The sequence below is a fragment of the Lathyrus oleraceus genome, chromosome 3 (genome assembly GCF_024323335.1).
Source record: "Lathyrus oleraceus cultivar Zhongwan6 chromosome 3, CAAS_Psat_ZW6_1.0, whole genome shotgun sequence".
In the NCBI taxonomy this organism is placed as follows: Eukaryota; Viridiplantae; Streptophyta; class Magnoliopsida; order Fabales; family Fabaceae; genus Lathyrus; species Lathyrus oleraceus.
Window position 1 is genome coordinate 108,841,863 of NC_066581.1, and position 26,342 is coordinate 108,868,204.

The 26,342-nt window shown below is 34.3% G+C and overlaps 1 protein-coding gene across 1 annotated transcript; it reads right to left on the reverse strand.

Moving 5' to 3' along the window:
- Positions 1-14,714: 14,714 nt before the first annotated feature.
- On the reverse strand, positions 14,715-15,355 carry LOC127129942 (uncharacterized). The gene is made up of 2 exons (XM_051059041.1): positions 14,928-15,355; positions 14,715-14,886 (listed from the first exon to the last, which is right to left on the reverse strand). The coding sequence occupies exons 1-2, from the start codon at positions 15,353-15,355 to the stop codon at positions 14,715-14,717; spliced, it is 600 nt and encodes a 199-aa protein (XP_050914998.1).
- Between the last annotated feature and the right edge of the window lie 10,987 nt (positions 15,356-26,342).

Genomic DNA, 26,342 nt, shown 5'->3' on the forward strand with positions numbered 1-26,342 from the left:
GTTTAGCTTGCTTCCAGTGCAAGTTAGGGTTAGTTTGGCTTGCTCCCTGTGCAAGTCATGTTTAGGTTAGCTTGCTTCCTGTGCAAGTTAGATAGCAACCTTAACTTAGGGATGATATGCATGATAACATCTTGGCTCGAGTCGTAGTCTCCCTAGTTGTGTCTCCCTTTGTTATCTGGTTAGGCTAGTCCTTTGTCCCTTCGTAGGGGAACTACGTCGCCCTGATCCTCATACCAGATGAGGTACGTAGGCAGGAGATGAGCAGATCTCTCCGGGCGCCCTTTTTGTTTTGTCTTTGTGTGTGTCAGGAGATGGATGTAAGCCCAACGATTGGCATTCCGTATCCTCTTGTTGTGTGCTTGGAGTCCGGTATAAGTCCATTAAGTGGCATCTGGTTTCCAATGTGGGTGTGTTTTGGTTCAGAATCTGATGTAAGCCCAGCGATTGGCATTCGGATTCCACGTTTGCCTGTGTCTGTTGTGTTTGGTGTGCGTGAGCCGAGCTACGAGTGCTCTGATTCTTCTTAGTCCGAGAAGATACGTATGCATAGGATGCGACATCCTAGCGAGCATGTTTTTCCCCCAGTCCGAACTACTTTGACTCTGATGTCTATGTTTGATAGACTAAGTAGGCCAAGGATGCGATATCCTGCCGAGTCAGTCTTGTTTTTTTTCTTGTGTCTCTTTCAGCCTGTGTAGATGTTTGTTTGAGCAGTGTTTTAGCAACCATTTTCCTTCCTATTGTGCGTGGATCCCGTCGAGTACGACGGATGCGTAGGGGTGCTAATACCTTCCCTTCGCATAACCGACTCCCGATCCCATTCTCTTTGGTCGCGAGACCATGTCTTTCCAGGTTTACTCTGAGCGTTTCCTTTCCCTCTTTTGGGATAAATAACGCACGGTGGCGGCTCTGTTGTTTTCGTTTCCCGCCGGTTTTTCGCGTAATGCGACAATATGCTACCATGTGAACTCACAGTTTCACCGCTTCCACCATGAAGCCGACCATGCCATGAATGAATGTACAAATACCAACACATATGCAATTAAGATCATCTCTACCATCTTAACATTCCACATATTAGCATAATTCAACTCTATGAATTATCCACCAATGGTACATATACACATTCATAACAATTACACCATTCACCTAATATGCAATTAAGATCATCTCTACTATCTTAACATTTCACATATAACCATAATTCAACTCTATGAATTATCCACCAATAGTACATATACACATTCATCACAATCCACTATTCACGTATATATGCTAATTATCAAATACACACACCTAGATTTCATTCCAAATTGAATACAACTTTTAAAATCTCAATTTTTCATTTTTCACAACAAGTAACCGGTTAACGCTCGGTGGGTAACCGGTTAACATAAAACAGAATTAATTTCCTGCGCAGATTTTCCAGCAAGTAACCGGTTAACGTTCGGTGGGTAACCGGTTAACGTTCGGTGGGTAACCGGTTAACGCTCGGTGGGTAACCGGTTAACACAAAAACAGAATCAACAGATTTTTAAGCAAGTAACCGGTTAACGCTCGGTGGGTAACCGGTTAACATAAAACAGAATGCAGAATTTTCTGCATTTTTCATCGTTGGAGGACTTTCGGACCTCCGATTTCGATTCCGTAAAAAGCCAAACGTTCAGAAAGTTATAACTCATACAATACTCTAAGTATATAACGTTAATTTACAGTTTTAACACAATCAAATCACCACAAATCAAGAATACTCATCAAGACCTAACAATTCCAAAACCATGCAAATTAGGGATTTCAACCTAAACATATTTCTACCCATTGCCCCAATTATACTAACCCATAATAATAAGGATTCCCCCCTTACCTCTTCAATTTTCTGGAAACCCTAGCTCCTCTCTTGTTCTTCCCCTCTTCTCCTTACTTTTCCTCTTCTCTTTCTCTATTGTTGTCAAATGATCAAATGAATCCTAATTCTCACTCTCCTCACCTCTTATATACTAGTATTATATTTGGGCTTAAAGAATGATACCTCTAATTTAATTAATAGGCCCAATAAGACCTAATATTTAAATATCTCTATTTAATTCAAATAAATTAAACCAACACAACATACACACTAAGTTAATTAATATAATTATTTAATTATATCTCATATCAACTAAATAATTAATTAACACACCAAATTAATTAATATAATCAATTATTATACTACCTAACAACCAATTAATTAATTAACACTCCAAATAAATAAAATAAAATATAGTAATAATAGTATAAGAAATAATTACTAAAATTGGGTTGTTACAACTCTCCCCCACTTAAAAGATTTTCGGCCTCGAAAATACCTCAAACGGACAACTCCGGATACGATTCCTTCATCTTATCCTCGAGTTCCCAAGTAATATTCCCATTGGCGGCTCCTCCCCATATCACTTTCACCAAAGCAATCTCCTTACCACGAAGCTTCTTCACTTCTCGATCTTCAATTCGCATAGGTGATGTATCAATCGTCAAATTATCCCTCACCTGAACATCATCTAATGGAACAACATGCGATGGATCCGCAATGTACCTCCTCAGTTGAGACACATGGAACACATCATGAAGATTAGAAAGTGACGGTGGCAATGCAATCCGATATGCCACGTCACCTATCCTCTCGGAAATCTGATAAGGACCAATGAAACGCGGCGTCAACTTACGCGACTTCAAAGCTCTACCAACACCCGTTATTGGCGTAACTCGAAGGAACACATGCTCATCTTTCTCAAACTCAAGAGCCTTCCTCCTCTTATAATGATAACTCTTTTGACGACTCTAAGAAGCCTTCATCTTCTCTTGAATCATCTTAATCTTATCCGTAGTCTCTTGAATTAACTCGGGTCCAATCACAGCACTCTCTCCCGATTCGTACCAACACAAAGGTGTTCTACACCTTCTACCATAAAGAGCCTCAAAAGGTGCCATTCCAATACTCGAATGGAAACTGTTGTTATACGTAAACTCGATCAAAGGCAAGAAACTATCCCAATTTCCTCCTTGTTCGAAAACACAAGACCTCAAAAGATCTTCAAGTGACTGAATAGTCCTCTCCGTTTGACCATCAGTTTGCGGATGATATGCCGAACTCAACCGCAACTTCGTACCCAAAGCATTTTGCAAACCTTCCCAAAATCTCGAAGTGAACCTCGGATCTCTATCCGAAACAATGCTCGACAGAATACCATGCAAACACACAATCCTTTCGATGTACAACTTAGCAAGTCTCTCCATCGAATAATCCATCCTCATCGGAATAAAATGAGCACATTTCGTCAACCTGTCCACAACGACCCAAATCGCCTCACAATTACTCAATGTTCTCGGCAAGCCTGAAACAAAATCCATAGAGATACTATCCCACTTCCACTCGGGAATAGATAACGGTTGCATCAAACCAGACGACTTTTGATGTTCAATCTTTGACTTTTGACAAGTCAAACATGAATACACAAATTCCGCTACATCCTTCTTCATACCTTGCCACCAAAACATCATTCTCAAGTCTTGATACATTTTAGTAGCACCAGGATGAATACTCAAACCACTTCTATGCCCTTCCTCAAGAATCCTCTTTCTCAAATCCGCAACATCCGGAACACAAACTCGATCACGACACCTCATGATACCATTCTCATCAATCCGAAAGTCACCACCTTTGTCTTGATTAATCAATGTCATAACATCGACTAATTTCAAATCTGACTTATGACCTTCTCTAATCTCGTCAAGAATGCCACACGTAAGCTTCAACATACCAAGCTTAACACACGAAGACGTCGCTTCACAAGCCAAACTCAAATCTCTAAATTGCTCCAACAATTCAAATTCTCGAATCATCAACACAGACATGTGCAATGACTTCCTACTCAATGCAACGGCTACAACATTCGCCTTTCCAGGATGATAATTCAACACAAAATCATAATCTTTCAAGAATTCCAACCATCTCCTTTGCCTCATATTCAACTCCTTCTGATCGAACAAGTACTTCAAACTCTTGTGATCACTAAACACATCAAATCACGATCCAAACAAGTAATGTCTCCATAGCTTCAACACAAACACAACGACGACCAACTCTAAATCATGCGTCGGATAATTCCTCTCATGAACTTTAAGTTTACTTGAAGCATAAGCTACCACTTGCCCTTTTTGCATCAGAACACCTCCCAAACCCAACAAAGAGGCATCACAATACACAACGAAAGTTTCTAACGGATCCGGTAAAATCAAAATAGGAGCCGTAGTCAATCTTCTCTTAAGCTCTTGAAAATTCGCTTCACACTGCGAAGTCCAAATGAAAGCTTGACCTTTCCTAGTCAACTGCGTCAATGGTAACGACAACTTAGAAAATCCTTCAATGAACTTCCTATAATAACCAACCAAACCAAGGAAACTTCTAATCTCAGCAACCGACTTAGGTGCTTCCCATTGAGATACAACTTCAATCTTCGTAGGATCCACAAAAATACCACCACTCGAAATCACATGTCCAAGAAAACTTACTTCACTAAACCAAAACTCACATTTAGAGAGTTTAACAAACAACTTCCTCTCTTTCAACACCGATAACACAACCTTCAAATGCTCGACATGATCCTCTTTACTCTTAGAATAAACCAATATATCGTCGATGAACACAACAACAAACTTATCCAGGTAATCATGAAAAATTCTATTCATACACTCCATAAATACACCAGGTGCATTAGTCACACCAAAAGGCATCACGGAGTACTCGTAGTGACCGTACCTTGTCCGAAAAGCAGTCTTTTGAATATCCTCAGCCTTTACACGAATCTGATGATACCCAGACCTCAAATCAATCTTGCTAAACACACAAGCTCCAACCAACTGATCCATCAGATCGTCAATCCTCGGAAGTGGATACTTGTTCTTAATCGTCACTTTATTCAGTTGTCTATAATCAACACATAATCTCATAGAACCTTCTTTCTTCTTGACCAACAGAACAGGTGCACCCCACGGCGACACACTAGGACGAATAAACCTCTTCTCGAGCAAGTCTTCGAGTTGACTCTTCAACTCTTTCAACTCAGAAGCAGACATCCTATAGGGAGCCATTGATACAGGAATAGTTCCAGGAACTAAATCAATCGAAAACTCAACCTCACGTTCCGACGGTAAATCACTTATATCTTCTGGAAATACCACCGCAAACTCACAAACTATTGGCAATTCTTCAATCGTCCTCTTCTCATGAATATCCAAAGTTGCCAACAACATAAACAACTTGGCACCACCTTGCACCGATTCATCCACTTGCTATGTAGACACAAACCAATCTTCCTTCGCACCAACCTCAGGAAAACTAACCGTCTTCTCGAAACAGTTGATATACACTCGATTAAATTCTAACCAATTCATACCCAAAATCACATCAAGTTGCTCTAAAGGAAGACAAACTAAATCAATTCCAAAATCCCTACCAAAGATACTCAACGGACAATTCAGACACACATAGGAAGTGGAAACAGAACCCATAGCAGGTGTATCAATAACCATACTTCTACGCATATCAGATAATATAAGATTCAGTCTCTTAGCACAATCCAAAGAAATGAAATAATGTGTTGCACCGGTATCAATAATGGCAGTCAAAGGTGTACCATTAATAAAGCACGTACCTTGGATTAGTCTATCATCGGTAGTGGCCTCCGCACCAGACAACGCAAACACCTTTCCCTTTGCTTGCTCCTTCTTTGGCTTAGCACATTTGGTACTAATGTGACCTTTCTCACCATAATTGAAACAAGTCACGCTCGAACCAACTCCACAATTGTTTGCTTTGTGACCACTCTTGCCACAATTGAAACACGTCACAGAATCCTTACTACAATCAACAGCACGATGACCTTCAACGCCACATTTGAAACACTTAAGTGGAGTAGAAGATCCTCCCCCACTTGGCTTCTTGCTAAAACCAGATTGTCTCCTCTTGTCATCATACGGTTTCCCACGATCTTGGTTTTTCCCCTTCAAACTCTTGTAGAAAGAAGCACTTTCCCTACTATCCTCATCATAAATCCGACTCTTGTTAACCAATTCTGCAAAACGAGTAATCTGTTGGTAACCAATGGCCTTCTTGATATCATCTCTCAAGCCATTCACGAACTTCAAGCATTTAGATCTCTCAGCATTAGCAGTATTGTAATGAGGACAATACTTGATAAGCTCCTGAAATCTAGCAGCATATTCCGCAACCGTACCATTTCCTTGCTTCAATTCAAGGAACTCCACCTCTTTCTTCCCACGACAATCTTCCGGAAAATAGTTCTCCAAGAAGACATCACGGAAGAGAGCCCAAGTAACCTCAATGTTGTCTTCTTCGAACCTCTGAAGAGTGTTATTCCACCAATCTTCAGCTTCCTTCTCAAGCATATGAGTACTAAATTGCACTTTCTGAGCATCAGTACAGTTCATGACTCTAAAGATCTTCTCAATTGCCTTCAGCCAAGCTTGAGCTTTATCAGGTTCATGCTCACCCTCAAAGACAAGAGGATTGTTCCGCTGGAATCTCCCCAAAGCACGGAACTCATCATCATCTCCATTTCGGTTACCAACATTCGCTTGAGGGATCTGACCAATGGATTCAACCAACATCCTCAGTGCCTCAGCAATTGCATCATCATTCCTGCCTGCAACCATCGTCCTGAACAGCCCGAACAACCAAACAAACAGTATCGATCGTGTCAGATACACAAATCAAATACCACAAAATGGAAAACCCTAACGACTATTGACCAACTGGTCGACCATGCTCTGATACCACTAATGTAACACCTTTTTTTCTACCCCAAAATACTTAACATATAATCAGAATAAATAAGCACACATATAGACCAAAGGGCGTCACATCGACGTTTTCAAAAACTACAAGCTTTCAAAAACCAAACATCATTCATCATTAATATACAATACACTTGGTCATTTAAAATAACACATTCCAATTATCATGAATATTCACGAATATGCGTTCGCAGCGGAAAATAATGAATACTCATGCATTTCATAAAATGATCCATGTCCCATACCATGATCATCTCTCAATAATCTCCTCAAGATAAAATAAAACCATATCCAGAATATTTGGCACTATGGCCTCTCAAACAGCAAATTGCAAATAAGCATGTTCACAAGTAATAACATAATACTTATCCAAATAGGATACGAGTTCAATACTACTAATCTACCCCGTGTTACATGACCAGAGCATTGACTCACTACCTAGTCTCCAAACTAGAATACGGAAGCTCTCCGGCTAAATCTCGAATGAGCTACCTTCCACTTACTTCAGCGATACTACTCCTGAGTATCTGCACGATACCCATGTAAAGGTAACATTCAAACAAAAAGGGTGAGAATTCAAATCATTATTAAGGAGTATAATAAGGCACAATGATTAAATCAACAATTAAAGGATTTCATCACACTTCGTATAACCATGTAAATAATATTAATCAACATTTATTTCAAATGTTTCAAACATCCATCAAAACTCAAGGAGTACAATACTAAAATCCAATACTATATTCCCAAAAATACACATAACTACAATTATCACATAATCACATATTTTGCCAAGTTATGTATCCAAACATCACCAAACTCAATTACCATATCTCATACACACATCACAATCACAATAATGCATACACTCGATGATCACATAACTCTAATATGACTCAATGCAAGACATGTGACTCTATGCATGTGGTACCTCAATGTGAACGCAACGTTTCACCGCTTTCCGATTCAATATCTAGAATCCAAGCCACGCTTCCGATCCGGATAAGATCAAAGCCACTACGTCTATTTCCAATCAAGGATCAACGTCTACTACGCCTATTTCCAATTAAGGATCAACGTATGCTACATCTACTATGCCTATTTCCAATTAAGGATCAACGTATGCTACGTCTACTACGCCTATTTCCAATTAAGAATCAACGTATGCTACCATGTGAACTCACAGTTTCACTGCTTCCACCATGAAGTCGACCATGCCATGAATGAATGTACAAATACTAACACATATGTAATTAAGATCATCTCTACCATCTTAACATTCCACATATCAGCATAATTCAACTCTATGAATTATCCACCAATGGTACATATACACATTCATAACAATTACACCATTCACCTAATATGCAATTAAGATCATCTTTACTATCTTAACATTCCACATATAACCATAATTCAACTCTATGAATTATCCACCAATTGTACATATACACATTCATCACAATCCACTAGACATGGCAACGGGGCGGGTCGGAGACAGTTTTTACCTCTCCCTAACCCAAACCCGAATCCCCAAACAATCCCCGTTCCCCGCCCCAAACCCAAACGGGGATGGGGAATCAAAACCCAAACCCGTCCCAAACGGGTTCGGGTATCCCCGCCCTGCCACCATTCATTTAGTAAAATCAATTTTTAATAGAAATATTTATTTTTCCAAAATAAAATTACATTACAAATAATAAAATAAAACAATCTAAAAAAATTCCATACATACATTTCAAATATTTTAAATAATAAATTCAAATTAAAATATAAAAACATTGACCACATATTTAATATTTTAAATTATAAAAAATAAATAATAATGTACATAGTAAAATAAATGGGACGGGTTCGGGGACGAGTTCGGGGTGGGTACTAGTATCCCCATTACCCGACCCGTCCCCATATTTTAAAATCGAGGAAAACCCAAACCCAAACCCAGTCAAAACGGGTTTTTCCCGTCAACTTTGCGGCGGGTTTGGGTTGGTACCCGCGGGTACGGGTTATATTGCCATGCCTACAATCCACTATTCATATATATGTGCTAATTATCAAATACACACACCTAGATTTCATTCCAAATTGAATACAACTTTTAAAATCTCAATTTTTCATTTTTCACAGCAAGTAACCGGTTAACGCTCGGTGGGTAACCAGTTAACATAAAATAGAATTAATTTCCTGCGCAGATTTTCCAGCAAGTAACCGGTTAACGCTCGGTGGGTAACCGGTTAACACAAAAACAGAATCAACAGATTTTTAAGCAAGTAACCGGTTAACGCTCGGTGGGTAACTAGTTAACATAAAACAGAATGCAGAATGTTTTGCGTTTTTCATCGTTGGAGGACTTTCGGACCTCCGATTTCGATTCCGTAAAAAGCCAAACGTTCAGAAAATTATAACTCATACAATACTCTAAGTATATAACGTTAATTTACAATTTTAACACAATCAAATCACCACAAATCAAGAATACTCATCAAGACCTTACGATTCCAAAACCATGCAAATTAGGGATTTTAACCTAAACATATTTCTACCCATTACCCCAATTATACTAACCCATAATAATAAGGATTCCCCCCTTACCTCTTCAATTTTCTGGAAACCCTAGCTCCTCTCTTGTTCTTCCCCTCTTCTCCTTACTTTTCCTCTTCTCTTTCTCTATTGTTGTCAAATGATCAAATGAATCCTAATTCTCACTCTCCTCACCTCTTATATACTAGTATTATATTTGAGCTTAAAGAATGATACCTCTAATTTAATTAATAGACCCAATAAGACCTAATATTTAAATATCTCTATTTAATTCAAATAAATTAAACCAACACAACATACACACTAAGTTAATTAATATAATTATTTAATTATATCTCATATCAACTAAATAATTAATTAACACACCAAATTAATTAATATAATCAATTACTATACTACCTAACAACCAATTAATTAATTAACACTCCAAATAAATAAAATAAAATATAGTAATAATAATATAAGAAATAATTACTAAAATTGGGTTGTTACATCAAGCAGTGTGGCTTCAAAGCATTTTTTATAAGCTTGGTCGGACTCAAAGCCATGGTACAGTCATCATGTGTGACAATAGTTCGATAATCATGTTTTCAAAAAATTCACTGATGCATGGAAGATGTAAGCATATAGATGTAAGGTTTCACTTTCTTAGGGACTTGATCAAAGATAGTACAATTGAGATGAAGTATTGCAGCATATGAGAGCAACTTGCAGATGTGCTAATTAAACTAGTGAAGCTCGAGTCTTTTAACTACATCAGAACAAAAATTTGAGTTTGTGTTATTTGAGTCTTGCTCAACAATATGCATTAATCTAATGCATGTATCATATTGTAATCTGTCTCTTTTGCTATTTTCAAATTAGGGGAATGTATGTTGGAATATTAAACAAAATTTTGCAGCATTGTGTTCAACATGTAAATGTTAGAATTGGCTAATAGAATAACTAATTAGGAGTTAGTTATAAGGTAGTTAGTTATAAGTGTGATTCCTTGCTATATAAGAAATTGATCTTTCATGTAAAAAAATAGCTTGAAGTTGGATTATTCAATAACAACTTTCTCTCATATTATAACAGAGTATTTAATGTTTGAATGTAAAGAAATTGGGTAGAAAATCCAATAAGAACAATGCAGGATTGTTCAATGAACTAAAGTAAAACAAAAAGAACAATAAAAGTAAGAGTGAAGATCCATTTTAGTCGCTCACAAAAATTGGAGAGTCTTAATTAATCCTTAAGAAAAAAAAAGTCCTTATTTAATCCCTTGCAAAATTTAATCGAGCCATGCTAGTCTCTCTGTGAATATTTTTCTCAAATCAATTCTATTTCCTACTTTTGAGTCGTCATTGGAGTGTCATATGTATTATTTTTACTTATGTGAATTTATTATTTTTATTTTCAATTATTTTTAAATCCATGTAATATTCATTTTCTTTTTTATTTATTTTAATGTTATTTCATTATCAAATAAAGTTGAAAAAAATCAACTTTGGTGGTTCTGCTTAGGATGCTCTCTAATTTTCTAATATTTTTGGTTGTTGATCGGTCAAATATAGTGATTGAAGTTTCCATTGTGAGCCATTGATGCACATAATTTTTGGGCTTCTTAACCTTATGTGTTATAGGCGCAATGATATGAACACAAGGCATGCGAGTCAATTTTCACATTTGACAAGTACATGTCTGCAAATCCAAATTCACACCAAGGCTTGTGCCATGTCTTTGAACCTCATATTGATCATCACCTGTTACCCGAGGTGTCCAGTTATTGCTCTCTATCTTTAATTTTTTTAATCTTCCTTTGTTAACAAATGGTAATATACTCTTGCATGTGCCTAAGACTCTTTTATGACACTTTGTTTATTTTGTTTGTTTTATTTTGATGATACTAGATGTTTTAAACTTTGAAGTTTTATTTGTTGGGTTTTGGAATTTGATGGTACTATAATATTTTGAACTTGATGGTACATCTATAATGTATGTGATAGTAATGTAGAATTTTTGCTCTCAGATTTCAATGTGAGGTTACTATAATGTATGATTGAACATTTGAGACTAACATGACTCAATTAAAATTTTAAAAGATTAAATAAGGTTTTTTTTAGGGATGAAAATGTATTAAGTATTGCTAATAATTAAAAAATAATAAGAAAATATATTAATATAATAATTATTTGTAAGTTTAAACATAAAAGACACATTAGTTTAGTGGTAGGTTAGGTTTTCCTCTAATCAATTGTCCTAGGTTCAACTCTTGCTTAGTACAAAATCTTGATTTTTAAAAATAATTGGAAATAAAAATAATAACTCTACCTAAGCAAAAAATAATACACATGACAGTGCTTCTGTCAAAGACATCTTGCCAAATTTTTTGAGATTTTGAACATATTTTAAAGAGAAAGTGATCTTAATTTTATTGATTTGTTCATGAATATGTCAAATCGCTTCAAATCTTTTTGAGATTTTGAACATATTTTAAAGAGAAAGTGATCTTAATTTTATTGATTTGTTCATGAGATTCTTCAAAACCAAACTCAATAGACATATGTGTTATCTATTTTTCGAAGTAAAAAATATCTTAATTTGCATATGGCTATCCATTAATTTTGATACGGCCTTTATCTGAAATAAACAATTTTTTTTCAAGTAACCTTTTAACATACTTCAAAATTCTAACTACTCCATTTTAATGGTTATCATAAGATGAATTTAGAAATTGACTTATACAACTAATATCAAACAAAATATTGATATTATCGTCGTATATAGTTCATTTTTTTAACCAACCTATTGTATATGGTCAGAGAGTCATACGTATACTCTTGGAGACAAGCAAATCCAATTAAAACTAGATTAAGATTTGATTTATAAGAATTAATTTATATATAATCAGGACCGTGTACAAACAGTTAAAGGAACATATTTTTTTTTATAAGAATTTTAAAGAGACTTAATTTATTAAATAAAATATTAATTTTTATATTAATTTTTTAGCTTTTCTAATTATAAAATTATTTATTAGAATTTTATAATCAATCAATTCTAACACTTCACTTTCAATAAATAAAATAGCTAACTCATTCAATCCATCTTATAATATTGTTGATCTTAGATATGATTTAAACATTTTTAATTTTGAAATTTTTTCTTTCAACAGTAGCAATTGTTATAGAGATTGTCAATAAAATTCTATATGCAATGTAAACATTTGGAAAAGAATCTAAAGTTTTAATATAACTCAATACTTCTATTGGTGTGCTAATTTCTTCTCTTAACACTTCTCTTATTACTTTCAATTCTGAAAATAAATCAAGACCGTCAATATCAAAGTATTCATTAAACCTTAAAAACTTTTCCAGATTATTACAATATTTTTTAAATTCATCCTCATCTAAAGCTTTAATTTTTTTGCAATCAAATAAAAAACAAAAAATAGTCTTATATTGTAAAAATTATTCAAATCTTGTCTCAAGAGAATTAATTGATTGATCTAATATGTATAAAAAATACTCAATACAAAAAGATTCTTCAAGTGAATGTGTGATCTCATTACTAGTATTTTTCATCAAAATGATGTTTTCTACGAATTTTAGGTTTTCACGAAATTTTAGCTCTATATCCATTTCGAGGACCATTTTTTGTGTGGATTCTAAAGCCAATGTAAACCCGTTTTCCCTATAATGTTTTAAATAAGTGATACGATTTTTTAAATAATCTATAGCAACATCTATATGCATATCTTTTGATTGTAAAATCTTGCTAACAGAATTGACAACAAACAAAATATCATACGAAATATTCATTCCTAATAAAAATTCAAAATTTTCAAGCTCATGAGTTGCTAAAGACATGACTTCACTTTTTAATTTAGGATCTTCACAATTTTTTGATAATTCAATCAAAACATCTCTTACCTTTGGAGTTTGAAACTTAATAGCTTTGACACTATCTATTCTAATTTTCCAACGAGTTTGAGATAATGATTTAATAGAAAATTTAGATACATTATCTTGCAAAAATTTCCACCTTTTGGTAAATGAAGCAAACAAAGAATAAATACATTGTAGAACTCCAAAAAAAGAAATAACTCTAGGATAGCAACTAGGCATGGCAATATAACCCGTACCCGCGGGTACCAACCCGAACCCGCCCCGAAGTTGACGGGGAAAACCCGCTTTGACTGGGTTTGGGTTTGGGTTTGGGTTTTCCCCGATTTTAAAATATGGGGACAGGTCGGGTAATGGGGACACTAGTATCCACCCCGAACCCGTCCCCGAACCCACCCCGTTTATTTTACTATGTACATTATTATTTATTTTTGATAATATAAAATATTAAATATGTGGTCAATGTTTTGATAATTTAATTTGAATTTATTATTTAAAAGATTTGAAATGTATGTATGGAATTTTTTTAGATTGTTTTATTTTATTATTTGTAATGTAATTTTATTTTGGAAAAATAAATATTTCTATTAAAAAATTGATTTTACTAAATGAATGGTGGCGGGGCGGGGATACCCGAACCCAACCCGAACCCGTTTGGGACGGGTTTGGGTTTTGATTCCCCATCCCCGTTTGGGTTTGGGGCGGGGAACGGGGATTGTTTGGGGATTCGGGTTTGGGTTTGGGAGAGGTAAAAACCGTCCCCGACCCGCCCCGTTGCCATGCCTAATAGCAACTAGCCATATCACATAACACTAAGTTCAAGTTATGACATTCATACGATGTATAAAATGCTCTAGGATTTATGTCTAATAATCTTCTTTACACTCCTTGATTTTTACCCTTCATGTTGGGACCATTATCATAACCTTGTCCCCTTATATCATCAATATTAAGGCCATATTTTTTTAAAACATTAACAAGCTCATTAAAAAGACCTTTTCCTGATGTGTCATCAACTTTTAAAAAATACTCCTTGATTTTAATTGGAAATTTAGAAGTATTAACGCATCTCAAAATAAGAGTCATTTGTTCTTGATGACTTACATCAGGAGTTCAATCAACAACAATAAAAAAATATTTTGCATCTTTAACTTTCTCTATGATTGATTTTTTAACTTGGAAGGCTATCATTTCTATAAACTCGTTTTGTATGGTATTACTCAAAAAATAATTACGAGTTTCATTATTTTTTATGCGCATAACATGTTCTTGCATAATTGGATCAAATACCACAAGCATCTCAATCAAACTCAAAAAATTATCATTACCTTTTTCATATATCTTTTCATTTGTTCCACGAAAAGCAAGATTATTTTTAGAAAGATATTTGATTATAGCTATAATCCTAAGTAAAACCTTTTCCCAATATTCATTTTATTTGTTAATTTGTTCTTGTAAATGCTTATCAATTGTTTGTTTTGTTCTCAATCTCTTTTCTAGTTCAATCCACTTGGTCATATTAATTATATGTTCACGATTTGTTTCATGACTCTTAACCTTGGATCCAAGACTCTTCCAATCTTTAGTCCCTTCATTTGCTGGTTGACTAACATTTATTGAACCAAATAACTTAATAAAAAATAATACATTTTGTCTAAATATTTAGAATAAAGTAGCCATTTTCTATCATGTTTTTCTCCATTTGACAATGTTCGTTGATAACATGATGAATAAAAATATCTATTATTTTCATCTTTTGGATATTGAAAATTGTCATGTCTGATAGGACCCTTTTCTATCATTAAATCTTTAAATTTTCCATCAATATTTTTCCATAGTCCTGGGTCATAAATATTTGTAGGTGCTTCACTAGAAGTGTTATTATGCTCAACATTCTTGTCTACTCCTATTTTTAAAATATTATCTTTTAGTTCTTGATCAAAATTATGACTATTTGTGTTGTTAGTATTATTTATATGTGGTTGTTCTATCACGTTTTCACCATTGTCAATATCATCTCTAGGTGATTGTTCTACATTGTTGTCAATATTATCTAACGGTGGTTGTTCTACCATATTTTCACCTATTAAACTTGCTTATGCGTCATTTTTATGAACACTAACAAATTTATCAAGACCACCACGTTGAGATTCAATTAGTTTTTCAACTTTTCGTTTTTTCTTCAATTTTTCATAACCAGAATAATACTTTCTATTTGACATTTTATTTTTTAAATAATCAAAATAAAAAAATTAACTAAATATTAAAGAAATCAAAATAAACTAAACTCTAAAATAAATATAGAAAATGATAATCGATGAACAAAATGATAGAACCTGGAATTGAAAACAAACAGAGATGAAAGGCCTCGACGCTCCATATGCGGGACACCGAAATGTATGCGGTTTATAGGCGTTCAGAATCCAGACGATGTCAAATTCAGAGAGGTTGAGCCGCAAAGACAAAGTTTGATCAATAGACAATAAATTTCAAGGGAAGAAGAAGAAGATTTTTTTTATGAACAGAAGATGAGCAGATGAAAAAAACGTGAATAATGGAGTCTGGAGAGTGAGAGACGTTAGTTAGAGAATTGTGATGGGTTAATAGGGATTTACTTTTTTTTGGGATAAATAAATATTTTAAATGACATTAGTTATGATATTGATTAATTTTAAAAAAGATGATATTGATTGACTAATTTTTAGGGAAGAGAGCGATTCTAAATTATTTTATTTTAATCAGTTAAAATTTGTTAGTAGTTAGTATTAATAAATATTTTGTTTGGGGCCTAAATATATTTTTTTGGGGGGCCTTATGCTAATGCCTAATTTGCCTTGCATCTTGCACGACCCTGTATATAGTACATGTCCCCTTTGTATTAATTAATAATAATCAAATTCTATCAAATTAATTAAATTTATATAAATTAATATTCCATCAATTTGGATTTCAAAAATTAAATGGTCAAGACCCAAGCCCGGATCAGACCGAGCTGAGTCGAGCGGATAAGACACACGACGATGGCGACGCACATGTGTGTGAAGGTGGTTTGGTGGTGTGTCCTCACTCCTTTACAAAATTGGGTATCCCTTTGACTCAACCCAATTTGTCCACTTGGAGTATATAAACACTACTAATATATGTTGTCTTTCATACGTGGGATTAAAATTAATCTTTTTAAACTTACTTCCATTCATACTAGCTCATACTTATACTCATTTATTGTCAATTTAATGTCAATCAATTCTTCCAAGTTCCCACTCCAAATTTTATCATTCCAAGAATTCCAACAACCTCCCACTTGAATTTAGAAAGGTGATTTTAAAAGTAAGGTTAAATGTTTCTAAGATTGTGCATAAGCAAATGTGTCTACGTCTTAAACCTCTACGGAGCAGGTATGATTCAGATTCAACAAGAGTGACACAATTGTCTTGAACTCTATCTCAGAAATCAAATCCGCACACAATCTTTTCTTAAGGTGTATTCTAATAGCCCGTGCTTTAATGGGCATGCACGTGTATCTAGGTTTAGTGAAAGCTATATGAATTTTGCCTCAAAATTCTATAGGAATCGTCCTAAGTTCAACAATCACATAGGTGAGTCTATCAAGAGTACTCATGTAGCCTAGGTACTCCCTCATACAAATTATAGATCTCATTAAGATTTTTTATTATCTCATCCTCTTATCGCTTCAGGATTCATGCTTTTCTTATTTACTCTAGCATGATCACCTCATATTGTTCACAACTTGTTATTACCCATTGAATCTATTTCTTGGGATCTCTAGTCATTTAGGTCGGGTTACCATCATGAGCAACTCATTTTTCTATAGGCATTAGTCCCATCTTATTGGACGTATTATAGACTATCTTTTTAGCTAATTCTTTTGTTAAAGGATTTGCTAAATTTTCAACAGTGCATACATTATCCACTCTTATAGCTCCTTTAGAGATGAAATCTTTAAAAAGGTTGTATTTTCTTCTAATTTGATTTCTTTTACCATTATAATAACAATTCTCAGTTTTTGCAATAGTCGCGGTACTATCGCAATAGATCAACACAACTACATAGGTTTTTCCCACACAGAGATCTCAGATAGCAAGCATCTTAAATAACTTGCTTCTTCACTAGGAATTGTTAATGCTATTATCTCAGAATCCATCATGGACTAAGGATATAATCCCTCCAGCTATATTGAATATATAACCACTATTTGCTTTGGAATCATCCAATAAGGTATTTCAATCTGTATCACTGTATTCTTCAAGTATAGCAGGAAATCTCTGATGATGTAAACTTAGATTCACAGTCTTTTTAAGATACCTCATGACTCGCTCAATATCTCTCCAATGCTCATTACTCGGTCTAATAGTAAACCCGCACAAAAGTCCTAAGACATATGCAATGTCAGGTCTAGTACAATCAATGGCATACCTAAGACTACCATGATGCTCCATATTCTATTTGCCTAACATTTTCACCAATGTTCTCACTTGGATCGTATGATGTGCTCGGAGGTCTACAGTCAAAGTAAATATATTTCTTTAAGATCTTTTCCACATAGTATGATTAATCAAAAGAAATTCCTTTCTCAGATCTCGTGATCTTAACACCAAGAATCACACTTGCTTCTTTGAGGTCTTTCATATCAAAGTTGTTGCCCAACAATGATTTCACATCATTAACAATCTAAATGTTTGATCCAAATATGAGTTGATCGTCTACATAGAGACATATGATAGTGCAAATGCAATTCTCAAATTTGTAATAAACACATTTGTCACTTTCAATCACTTTGTACCCATTTGATATCATTAAATCATAAATCATGTTTTCTTGTCCATACAAAGACTTATCTAACTTACAAACCTTGTTTTCTTGTCCATGAATCATAAACCCTTCCGGTTGGTCCTTATAAATTTCTTCTTATAAGTCACCATTTAAAAAATTTGTCTTAACATTCATTTGGTGTACTATCAAGTTATAAATAGCAACAATTGAAACTAGTACCCTAGTGAATGTAATTATAGTGATTGGAGAAAAAGTATCAAAGAAATATATATTTTCTCTTTTCCTAAAACCTTTGGCTACAAGGAGAGATTTATAGTTATCAACAATTTCATTAGGTTTTATATTCTTTTTCAAAACCCATTTACAACCAATTGGTTTGCAACCAGGAGGCAAATCTACTAAGTGTCAGGTCCTGTTAGATTCAAGAATAACTTCTTGCCATAAATTTGCATCCAGATTTGAGAAGGCTTCTTGAAGATTTGTTGGATCTTCCTCTATTGTATATGCCTCATAATTGGGCCCATAGTCTTTAGAAACTCTGACTCGTTTACTTCACCGAAGTTCTATTTTACTTCGTTGTTGCTTTCAGTGCTTCTTATCACATGAATGTGATTCTATTCAGTACCCTCACTATTTCTCAATTTGAAAGGAAATATGTCTTCATAGAATTAAACATCATTCGATTCTATGATCACTTTAGCATTTAGGTCATGGCACTTATATGCCTTATTGTTTATTTTATAACCAATGAATACATATTCATAGGCTCTACTAGTGAGTTGAACTCGCTTCATATCCAAAATTCTGATATAAGCCAAATAACTCCAAGTTCTTAAATAAGATAAGTTTGATTGTATTTTCTTTAACATCTCATAAGGAGAGATCTTACTTTTTGACTTGGGAACTCTATTCAGGACATAACAAACAATCAACAAAATTTTCCCCCACTAGTGAGGACAACACCAAAATTCAACAGAATTACAACAATAAGATCAATAAGAGTTATATTCTTTCTTTCTGCTTTACCATTCATTTCAGAAGAGTATGGTGCAGTCGTTTTATGTACAATTCTATGTTGTTTATAAAATTCATTAAATAACCTAGAATCGTACTCAGTTTTCCTATCATTAAGAAGTTTCTTAATCTTCTTACTAAATTGATTTTCAAGTTCTTTTACATACATCTTAAACATGTCAAGCACTTCAATTTTATTCTTTATTAAGTATACATAAGTATAATCAGAACAATCGTCAATAAAAGTATTAAAATAACATTTACTATTTCTATTTAAAGTCCCATCTAATTCACATATATCAGAGTGTATAAGATCTATGGGATCTGCTTCTTTAATTACTAATTTATGTGAAGTCTTAGTTATTTTAGCTTGACTACCATATTCACTTTTTCTAAATCATTGACATTCAATTTCGGGATTAGACCTAAGTTTCTTAGATTAGAAATAATTCATTTATCATCGTAACAAAGTCTAGCATACCAAATGTTAAAATCACACAAAAAGTAAACAAAAGGAGAAATTTTATTCAAATCAACATTCAACTTAAACATGCCATTAATAGCATACCTTTTCCCAACAAAAATACCATTCTTAGTGATGGTGTACAAATCTTCCCCAATAGATTGACTAAACCATGTCTTATTTAAAAGAAAACTAGAAACAATATTTTTCCTAATTTCATGAACATGCATGACGTCCTTCAAGATTGAAGACTTTCATGAGGTGAATTTTAGCTTAACGTCTCTAGTTCTAGTAACATTAGTGGCGTGAGCATCTTCCAACATCACTTTCTTATCTTCAACATTCATGTATATCTTAAACATAGCACGATCGTAACAGACATGATAAGAGACACCAGTGTTTATCACCCAACCATCATTTCCACCAACCATGTTGATTTTGGTGATCATATCAATGGATTACTCATTAGTTAGGTTAACTTGTGCATTAGAGCCAACAAGTTTATGCCCACTCTTACATCTCATAGACATATGACCCGATTTTCCACAACTAAAGCAACTAAAAACCAGAGCGTCATTTGTTTGAGGTTTTGGTTGCTTCCTAGAAATCGGAGCAGATGGGGCCCTAGAGGGATTCCCATTCTTAATTCGGTTCACAACATTGCAGTTCTGATTCTTTAATGGTTTACCCATAGGCTTCATAACCACACCGAATTTCTTTTTGTTGTTAGAAACAACTAAGACTTCATCTTTCTAATCTTGTCTCCTAGGTTCCTCTTCAATCTGGAGGCGAGTGATCAAACTCTTTATTGAAAACTCTTTTGTTTTGTGCCAAATCAAGTTTTTGAAATCTTACAAACCATGGGGGCCATTTGTCAATGATAACATCAATATAAAATTGTTCATCGAGGGGCATACCTTCTGTAATTATTTCATGAGAAATTTTCTGAAGTTTGTGGCATTGTGCTTCAACGGACCTTTCATCTACAATCTAATACTTTAAGTAGCGGCTTACAATATACTTCTTTGTTCCAACTTCCTCAGTGTCATACTTCTTTTGCAGAGCTTCGCATTCATGTTTAGCGGTCTTGCAGTTGCTGTAATAATCATACAGATCATCAATAAGACCGTTCAAAATGTGAATTTTGCAGAGATAGTCATTCTCACGCCATAGGGTGATTTATTTCCCGAGCTGTAAATCACTCGCAGCAGATTCAATAGTTTTAGCATTTCCATCTGAATCCATAAAGTTCTTCCCATTAGTTTGTTCGGTTGATCGAGAAGGAGCAATGAGAATATATTTAGTCATAACATTGGAAACCTTCTTTAAGGTTAGGAAAGTTTTCATTTTATCTTGCCAATGTTTAAAGTGAAGACCCTCAAACTTAAACTGTTTGTCAGAAACAACGACTGTAATGTTACCAATAACTTCTTCGGTAACCACATCGGTTTTTATAAATGTCTTAAAATTGTTGTTTCATGATTTTGAAAATAGACACGGAAAAAGTTACTAGGATGAGTCGCGAAACAATTTGCTCTCTTTAAGACGTTTCACGGCACTGGCCAAAAATATGCAAAGAAGTCTAACTACCACGACTCTTCTAGGATAAAACAACCCAATTCAATTGTATGATAACTACTTAGATGGTAGGTATAGTTATATAGATACACCCTCTGATAGCGTTAAAACCATTCGATGATGGTGTTAAAATCACTCGCAATTTCTGGAAAAACCAGTCTTTGATGGCACAAACAAGCCACTCGTAAACGGAAAAGAAAATTTAAGAACAAGCAGAGTTGAGAGAATTTAGAATACGAAATTTTGGAGTGAGTTTCAAGTGATGGTAAGGTCGTTGTTTATAGAAAAATATCTGACCCGAATGGAGAAAAAATCATGGGAGGAAAACGTGGGAGAGAGTGGAACCGGCCTAGTCAAGACTAGTCATTATTCACTTGGTCAACAAATCATATGTTGACTCTTGGAGGGCGAGCAAACCCAGTCAAAACTAGATTAAGATTTAGTTTCTGTAGAGGATATGTCATATTCATATTAATTAATTTCCATTTTTAATTAATTAATAATAATTAACTTCCACTGAATTAATTAAATGAATATTAATTAATTCCGCCAATTTGGGTTCCAAAAATTAAATGGTCAAGACCCAAGCCCGGACGAGACGGAACCAAACCGAGTCGAGTCAATCTGGCTGGCCGGGCAGATGGTGACACACGCGTGTATGAAGGTGGCTTGGTGGTGTGTCCTCACTCCTTTACAAAATTGGGTACCCATTGGGGCCCAACCGAATTTTCCCACTTGGAATATATAAGCACTACTAATATGTGTTATCCTTCCTTTGTGGGACTAAAATGAATCTTTTCAAATTTATTTCCATTCATACTAGCTCATAGTTGTGCTTATTTATTTTCAATTTAATTCCAATCAATTCTTCTAAGTTCCCACTCCAAATTTAATCATTCCAAGAATTCTAACAATCCCCCACTTGAATTTAAAAAGGTGATTTTAGAAGTAACATCAAATGTTTCTAAGACTGTGCATAATAAATGGTGTCTACGACTTAAACCTCTGTGTAGCAAGTAGGATTCCAATTCAAAAAGAGTGATACAATTGTCTTGAACTCTATCTTAGTCATCAAAACCCCACACAATTTTTTTCTTAAGGTGTATTCTAATAGCCCGTGCTTTAATGGCCCTTCATGTGTAACCCGGTTTAGTGAAGGCTCTAGGAAATTTGTCTTAAAATTCTATAGGAACCAGCCTAAGTCCAATATCATATAGGTGAGTCTATCAAGAGTACTCATGTAACCTTGGTAACCCCTCATACAGAGTATATATCTTATTAAGAGTTTCTATTATCTCATCCTCTTATCGCTTTAGGATTCAGGATTTTCTTATTTACGCATGATCACCTATATTGCTCATAACTTGCTATGACCTAGTCATTTAGGTTGGGTTACCATCTTGAGAAACTCATTTTTCTATAGGAATTAATCCCATTTTATTGGATGTATTTTATACTTTCTCTCTAACTAATCCTTTCGTCAAAGGATCTGCTAAATTTTCATCAGTGCATACATGATCCACTCTTACAGCTCCCTTATAGATGCAATCCCTAACATTTTTGTGCTTTCTTCTTATTTAACGTCTTTACTATTATAATAACGATTCTCAATTTTTGCAATATCTGCAGTTCTATCACAGGGGATCAACACAGTTGGTAGTGAAAATGTGATTCTCATATTTGTAATAACCATATTTGTCACTTTCATTCACTTTTTACCCATTCGATATCATTAAGTTATCATACTTTTCATGCCATTGCTTTGGAGCTTATTTTAGACCATACAAATATTTATCTAACTTACAAACCTTGTTTTCTTGTCCATGAATCACAAACCGTTCAGGTTGGTCCTGTAGCGGTAAATTCATGACCATTAAGCTATGGATAAGCTTAACGTTAATAAAACCAGAGTCGCCACCGCGCTTTTATTGTTTCTAAAGGAAAAGGGAAAAGTACGAACAAAACCCAAAGATAAGAAGTTTTCAAATAAAAACTAATAAAATGCCAGAGATTACAGGTAAGGGGGTTGGTTACACAGAGGGAAGGTGTTAGCACTCAAAGTATCCTAGGTACTCTTAGGGAGCCCTTTTTTATGTGTGTATGGGTTTTTGATATAAAACATGTTTGAGAAAAATAGAGTGTGGGGATGAGAAAAGAATTCATTGATTATATCTTTGTGTTTGACAAGACCTTCGGACTTGTGCCTACGTACCAACATAAAAATGAGGGATCAAAACCTCGTAGTTCATGGTAACAATTTCAAAGTTAGTGAATTGCTTTTAACAAAAGTTTAAATGAAAAGGGCACAAAGGGCCAAAAATTTGAGTGAAGTTGTTAGTTCTTTTTGTCTTTTGAAATTTTAAGTCAATATGATTAAGTTTATTTACAAATTTGATTTAAGAAAAAGTTTGAAAATCCATTGGCATATAAGGCCAAAGTTTTTTATTTGAAATAAGGTCTAAGTTTGAAATCACAAGCAAAGAAAGTTTTTTAAAAACGGGGAGAGATTTTGAAATTTTAGAAGTGGGAGAAGATGAAGAGGCTACCCTAAGCATAAAATTAAAAATTGATATTTGAAAAGATCTGACCAATGGGATGCAATCCAATAGACAAGAAAGTCATATAGAAAAACCACTTTCCCTTTGGACTTTGAATCAAGCAATAATCAATAAGAAATTAGCAGTATCCAGACATCATGAAGATCAAGGCATCAAATAAATATAGCCACATCCAAGCAAGCAAATCCCATAGCTAGCAGTCTTCTTTGTCTTTTCATGTACCAGATGAAATATATCTTGATCAACTCAGAACAAAGCATCAGACACAAGATCAAAATAACAATTAACACCAAGACAAAGTAGTAGATGAATTCAAATAAATCCCAAGATTTGCATCAGATGAAGGCTCAGTTCACAATAATTTGGTCTTAAAATGTTGGCATTGGCCAAGTCCTTTTTGCACAGGGAATGTTGCCTAATCCTAATTCTAAAAGTTCAGATCAAGATCAACAGTCCACCAAATGTTTTTTAGGGTTTTTGTTATTTATTAAGTGTTTTAAGGTCCTAAGACCACAAACTAAATCAAAATGCACAAACAATATATACAATCACAAGATATGGCTCAAATTAGCAAAGTAAAAATGGCATAAACATAAACAAGTTAAATGAAATGTAAATGGCAATGAATGGTAAACGACTGAAATTTAAATTGCATAAAGTAAATGACTTGAAAGTAAAGCAATATTAATAAGAGTTAGTCAAATGTTAGTCAAAGGTTAGTCAAGTATTAGTGATGTTTTTTAATTGATTAAGTCATTCTTTGGAGAACACTCAACCATCCATTCACAAGCATGAATCCTTGAACCAAGACATCTTCCATGGGAAGGAAAAAAAGTCAAGTTTCCACATAATACCATGAAGGATGAGAGTCTTACAACCTCACTAACTAGAATTCTATGCCTTTAGGGTCAAATTTAGCTATATGTTAAGCAATCGTAATTGGACTTATGTAGAAGTCACAACTATCTGAGGTCGGGCAATAAAAATTTAGGTGTTAATGCATGTTAGAGATTTGGCATAATGAATCAAACTCCTAAAACATACCACACACTAAAAGAAAAGATCAAGAGGGATGAACCTATCTCAATCATACTTGTATTGGTTCATCTGACACAAGGTCATTGATGAACCAATTAGCCTTAATACATTAGAGATTTCATTGGTCAAATGAAGGAATGGGAAATAATAGGGATGAAGATGAAGGGGAATGGAATGAGAGAAACACAAATTGGTCATGAGAGGAATTTTATCAAAATAAACTCATTCATTCATTTTGGGAGATGAAATATACATTTTATCAATCCCCTAAATTCAATTATTTTAATCCAACAAAACTCCAATCAACCTTGACCAAGGCCCAAACAAATAATAAAATATCACAAGACCATAAAAATGGCTCAACATAATTTTTACACAATTAATCAATTAAAAATCAAATTAAAAATGCATTAAAATACAATTTAATTTGGTCAAAACCTAAAACCTCTTCAAAACACCAAATAAATGGCCAAGAGATTTATCCTAGGTCAAACAAGGTCAAATGACCTTAGACAAAAAAATTCATGATTTTTGAAAAGTCAGAAGTATTTTAAAACAATTAAAAATATGCACAAAAACATTTAATTCATGAAAAATATCAAAATTAATCCAAAAAATAATTTTAACTCAGAAAATGAAAGAGAAAAATATTTAAAGATTTTTGGTGAAAGTTCCTTATTTTTTGGATTAAAAATGAAATTATTATGAATTAAACAAAACAAAAGGATTAAATGAAAATTCAGAAAATACAAAAAACAAGGGCCATCAGATCTCCCTCATTAATTAAGGTGGCAGATCTGATGGCCAAGCGCGCGTGTTCCATGGTGAACCTTAGTCAACGCATCACACGCATGGTAATCAGAACCAAAGGCCAAGATTAAAACATTTCAAATAGATCAGATGGCCAGGATGCACGCCAACACATCACCGGAGCTAGAGCTCTGGTCTTCTTCTCCGGTGACCTCCACCGGACTGGTTCAACTTCATTTCAAAGAAAAATGGAAAATAAGGACACTATTTCAAAGAGAAAATGATCAGGATCACGAATCTGGCCTCAATTTTCTCCAATTCCAAGTATATAAAAAGATACAGGGATTTGAATTTTGAGGATCATGAATTGAGTTGCTTCGATTCGACCTCAAAGCAACTTAATCTTGTTGCCTACATTGGTAGGACTTCAGCCAACCAAAAATCATAAAGAATAGTTAAGAATTGAGAGAGAATCGAAGAGATAAAAATTCTGGAAAATCACCTTCGAATGAGCTTCAACCTTGCTTGATCTTGCTTCCAATTGTCCTTGGCTTTGCTTCAGAAGCTTGTAGGAGATGAATTGGATCAAAGAAAAACTTGGAGTCTTGGAGTTTCAATCTCAAAATAGAATGAGATTTGAAGCTCGATTTTCAAATGAAAACCTTCAAGAGTATCCTTTAATGGTGAGGGTTTGGAGTGCAGGTTTAGAGCTTGGGCATGAGGTCCTCAATTCTGAGCCAATAAGGTTGTATTTATAGGCATTGTGATTCATTTCCACACACTTCCAAAATTTGCCAAATTTAGCAATTTGCCTTGCATGCTTGCATGGACGTGTGATAGGCCCATCAAGTGATGTATTTAGGTCCAAAA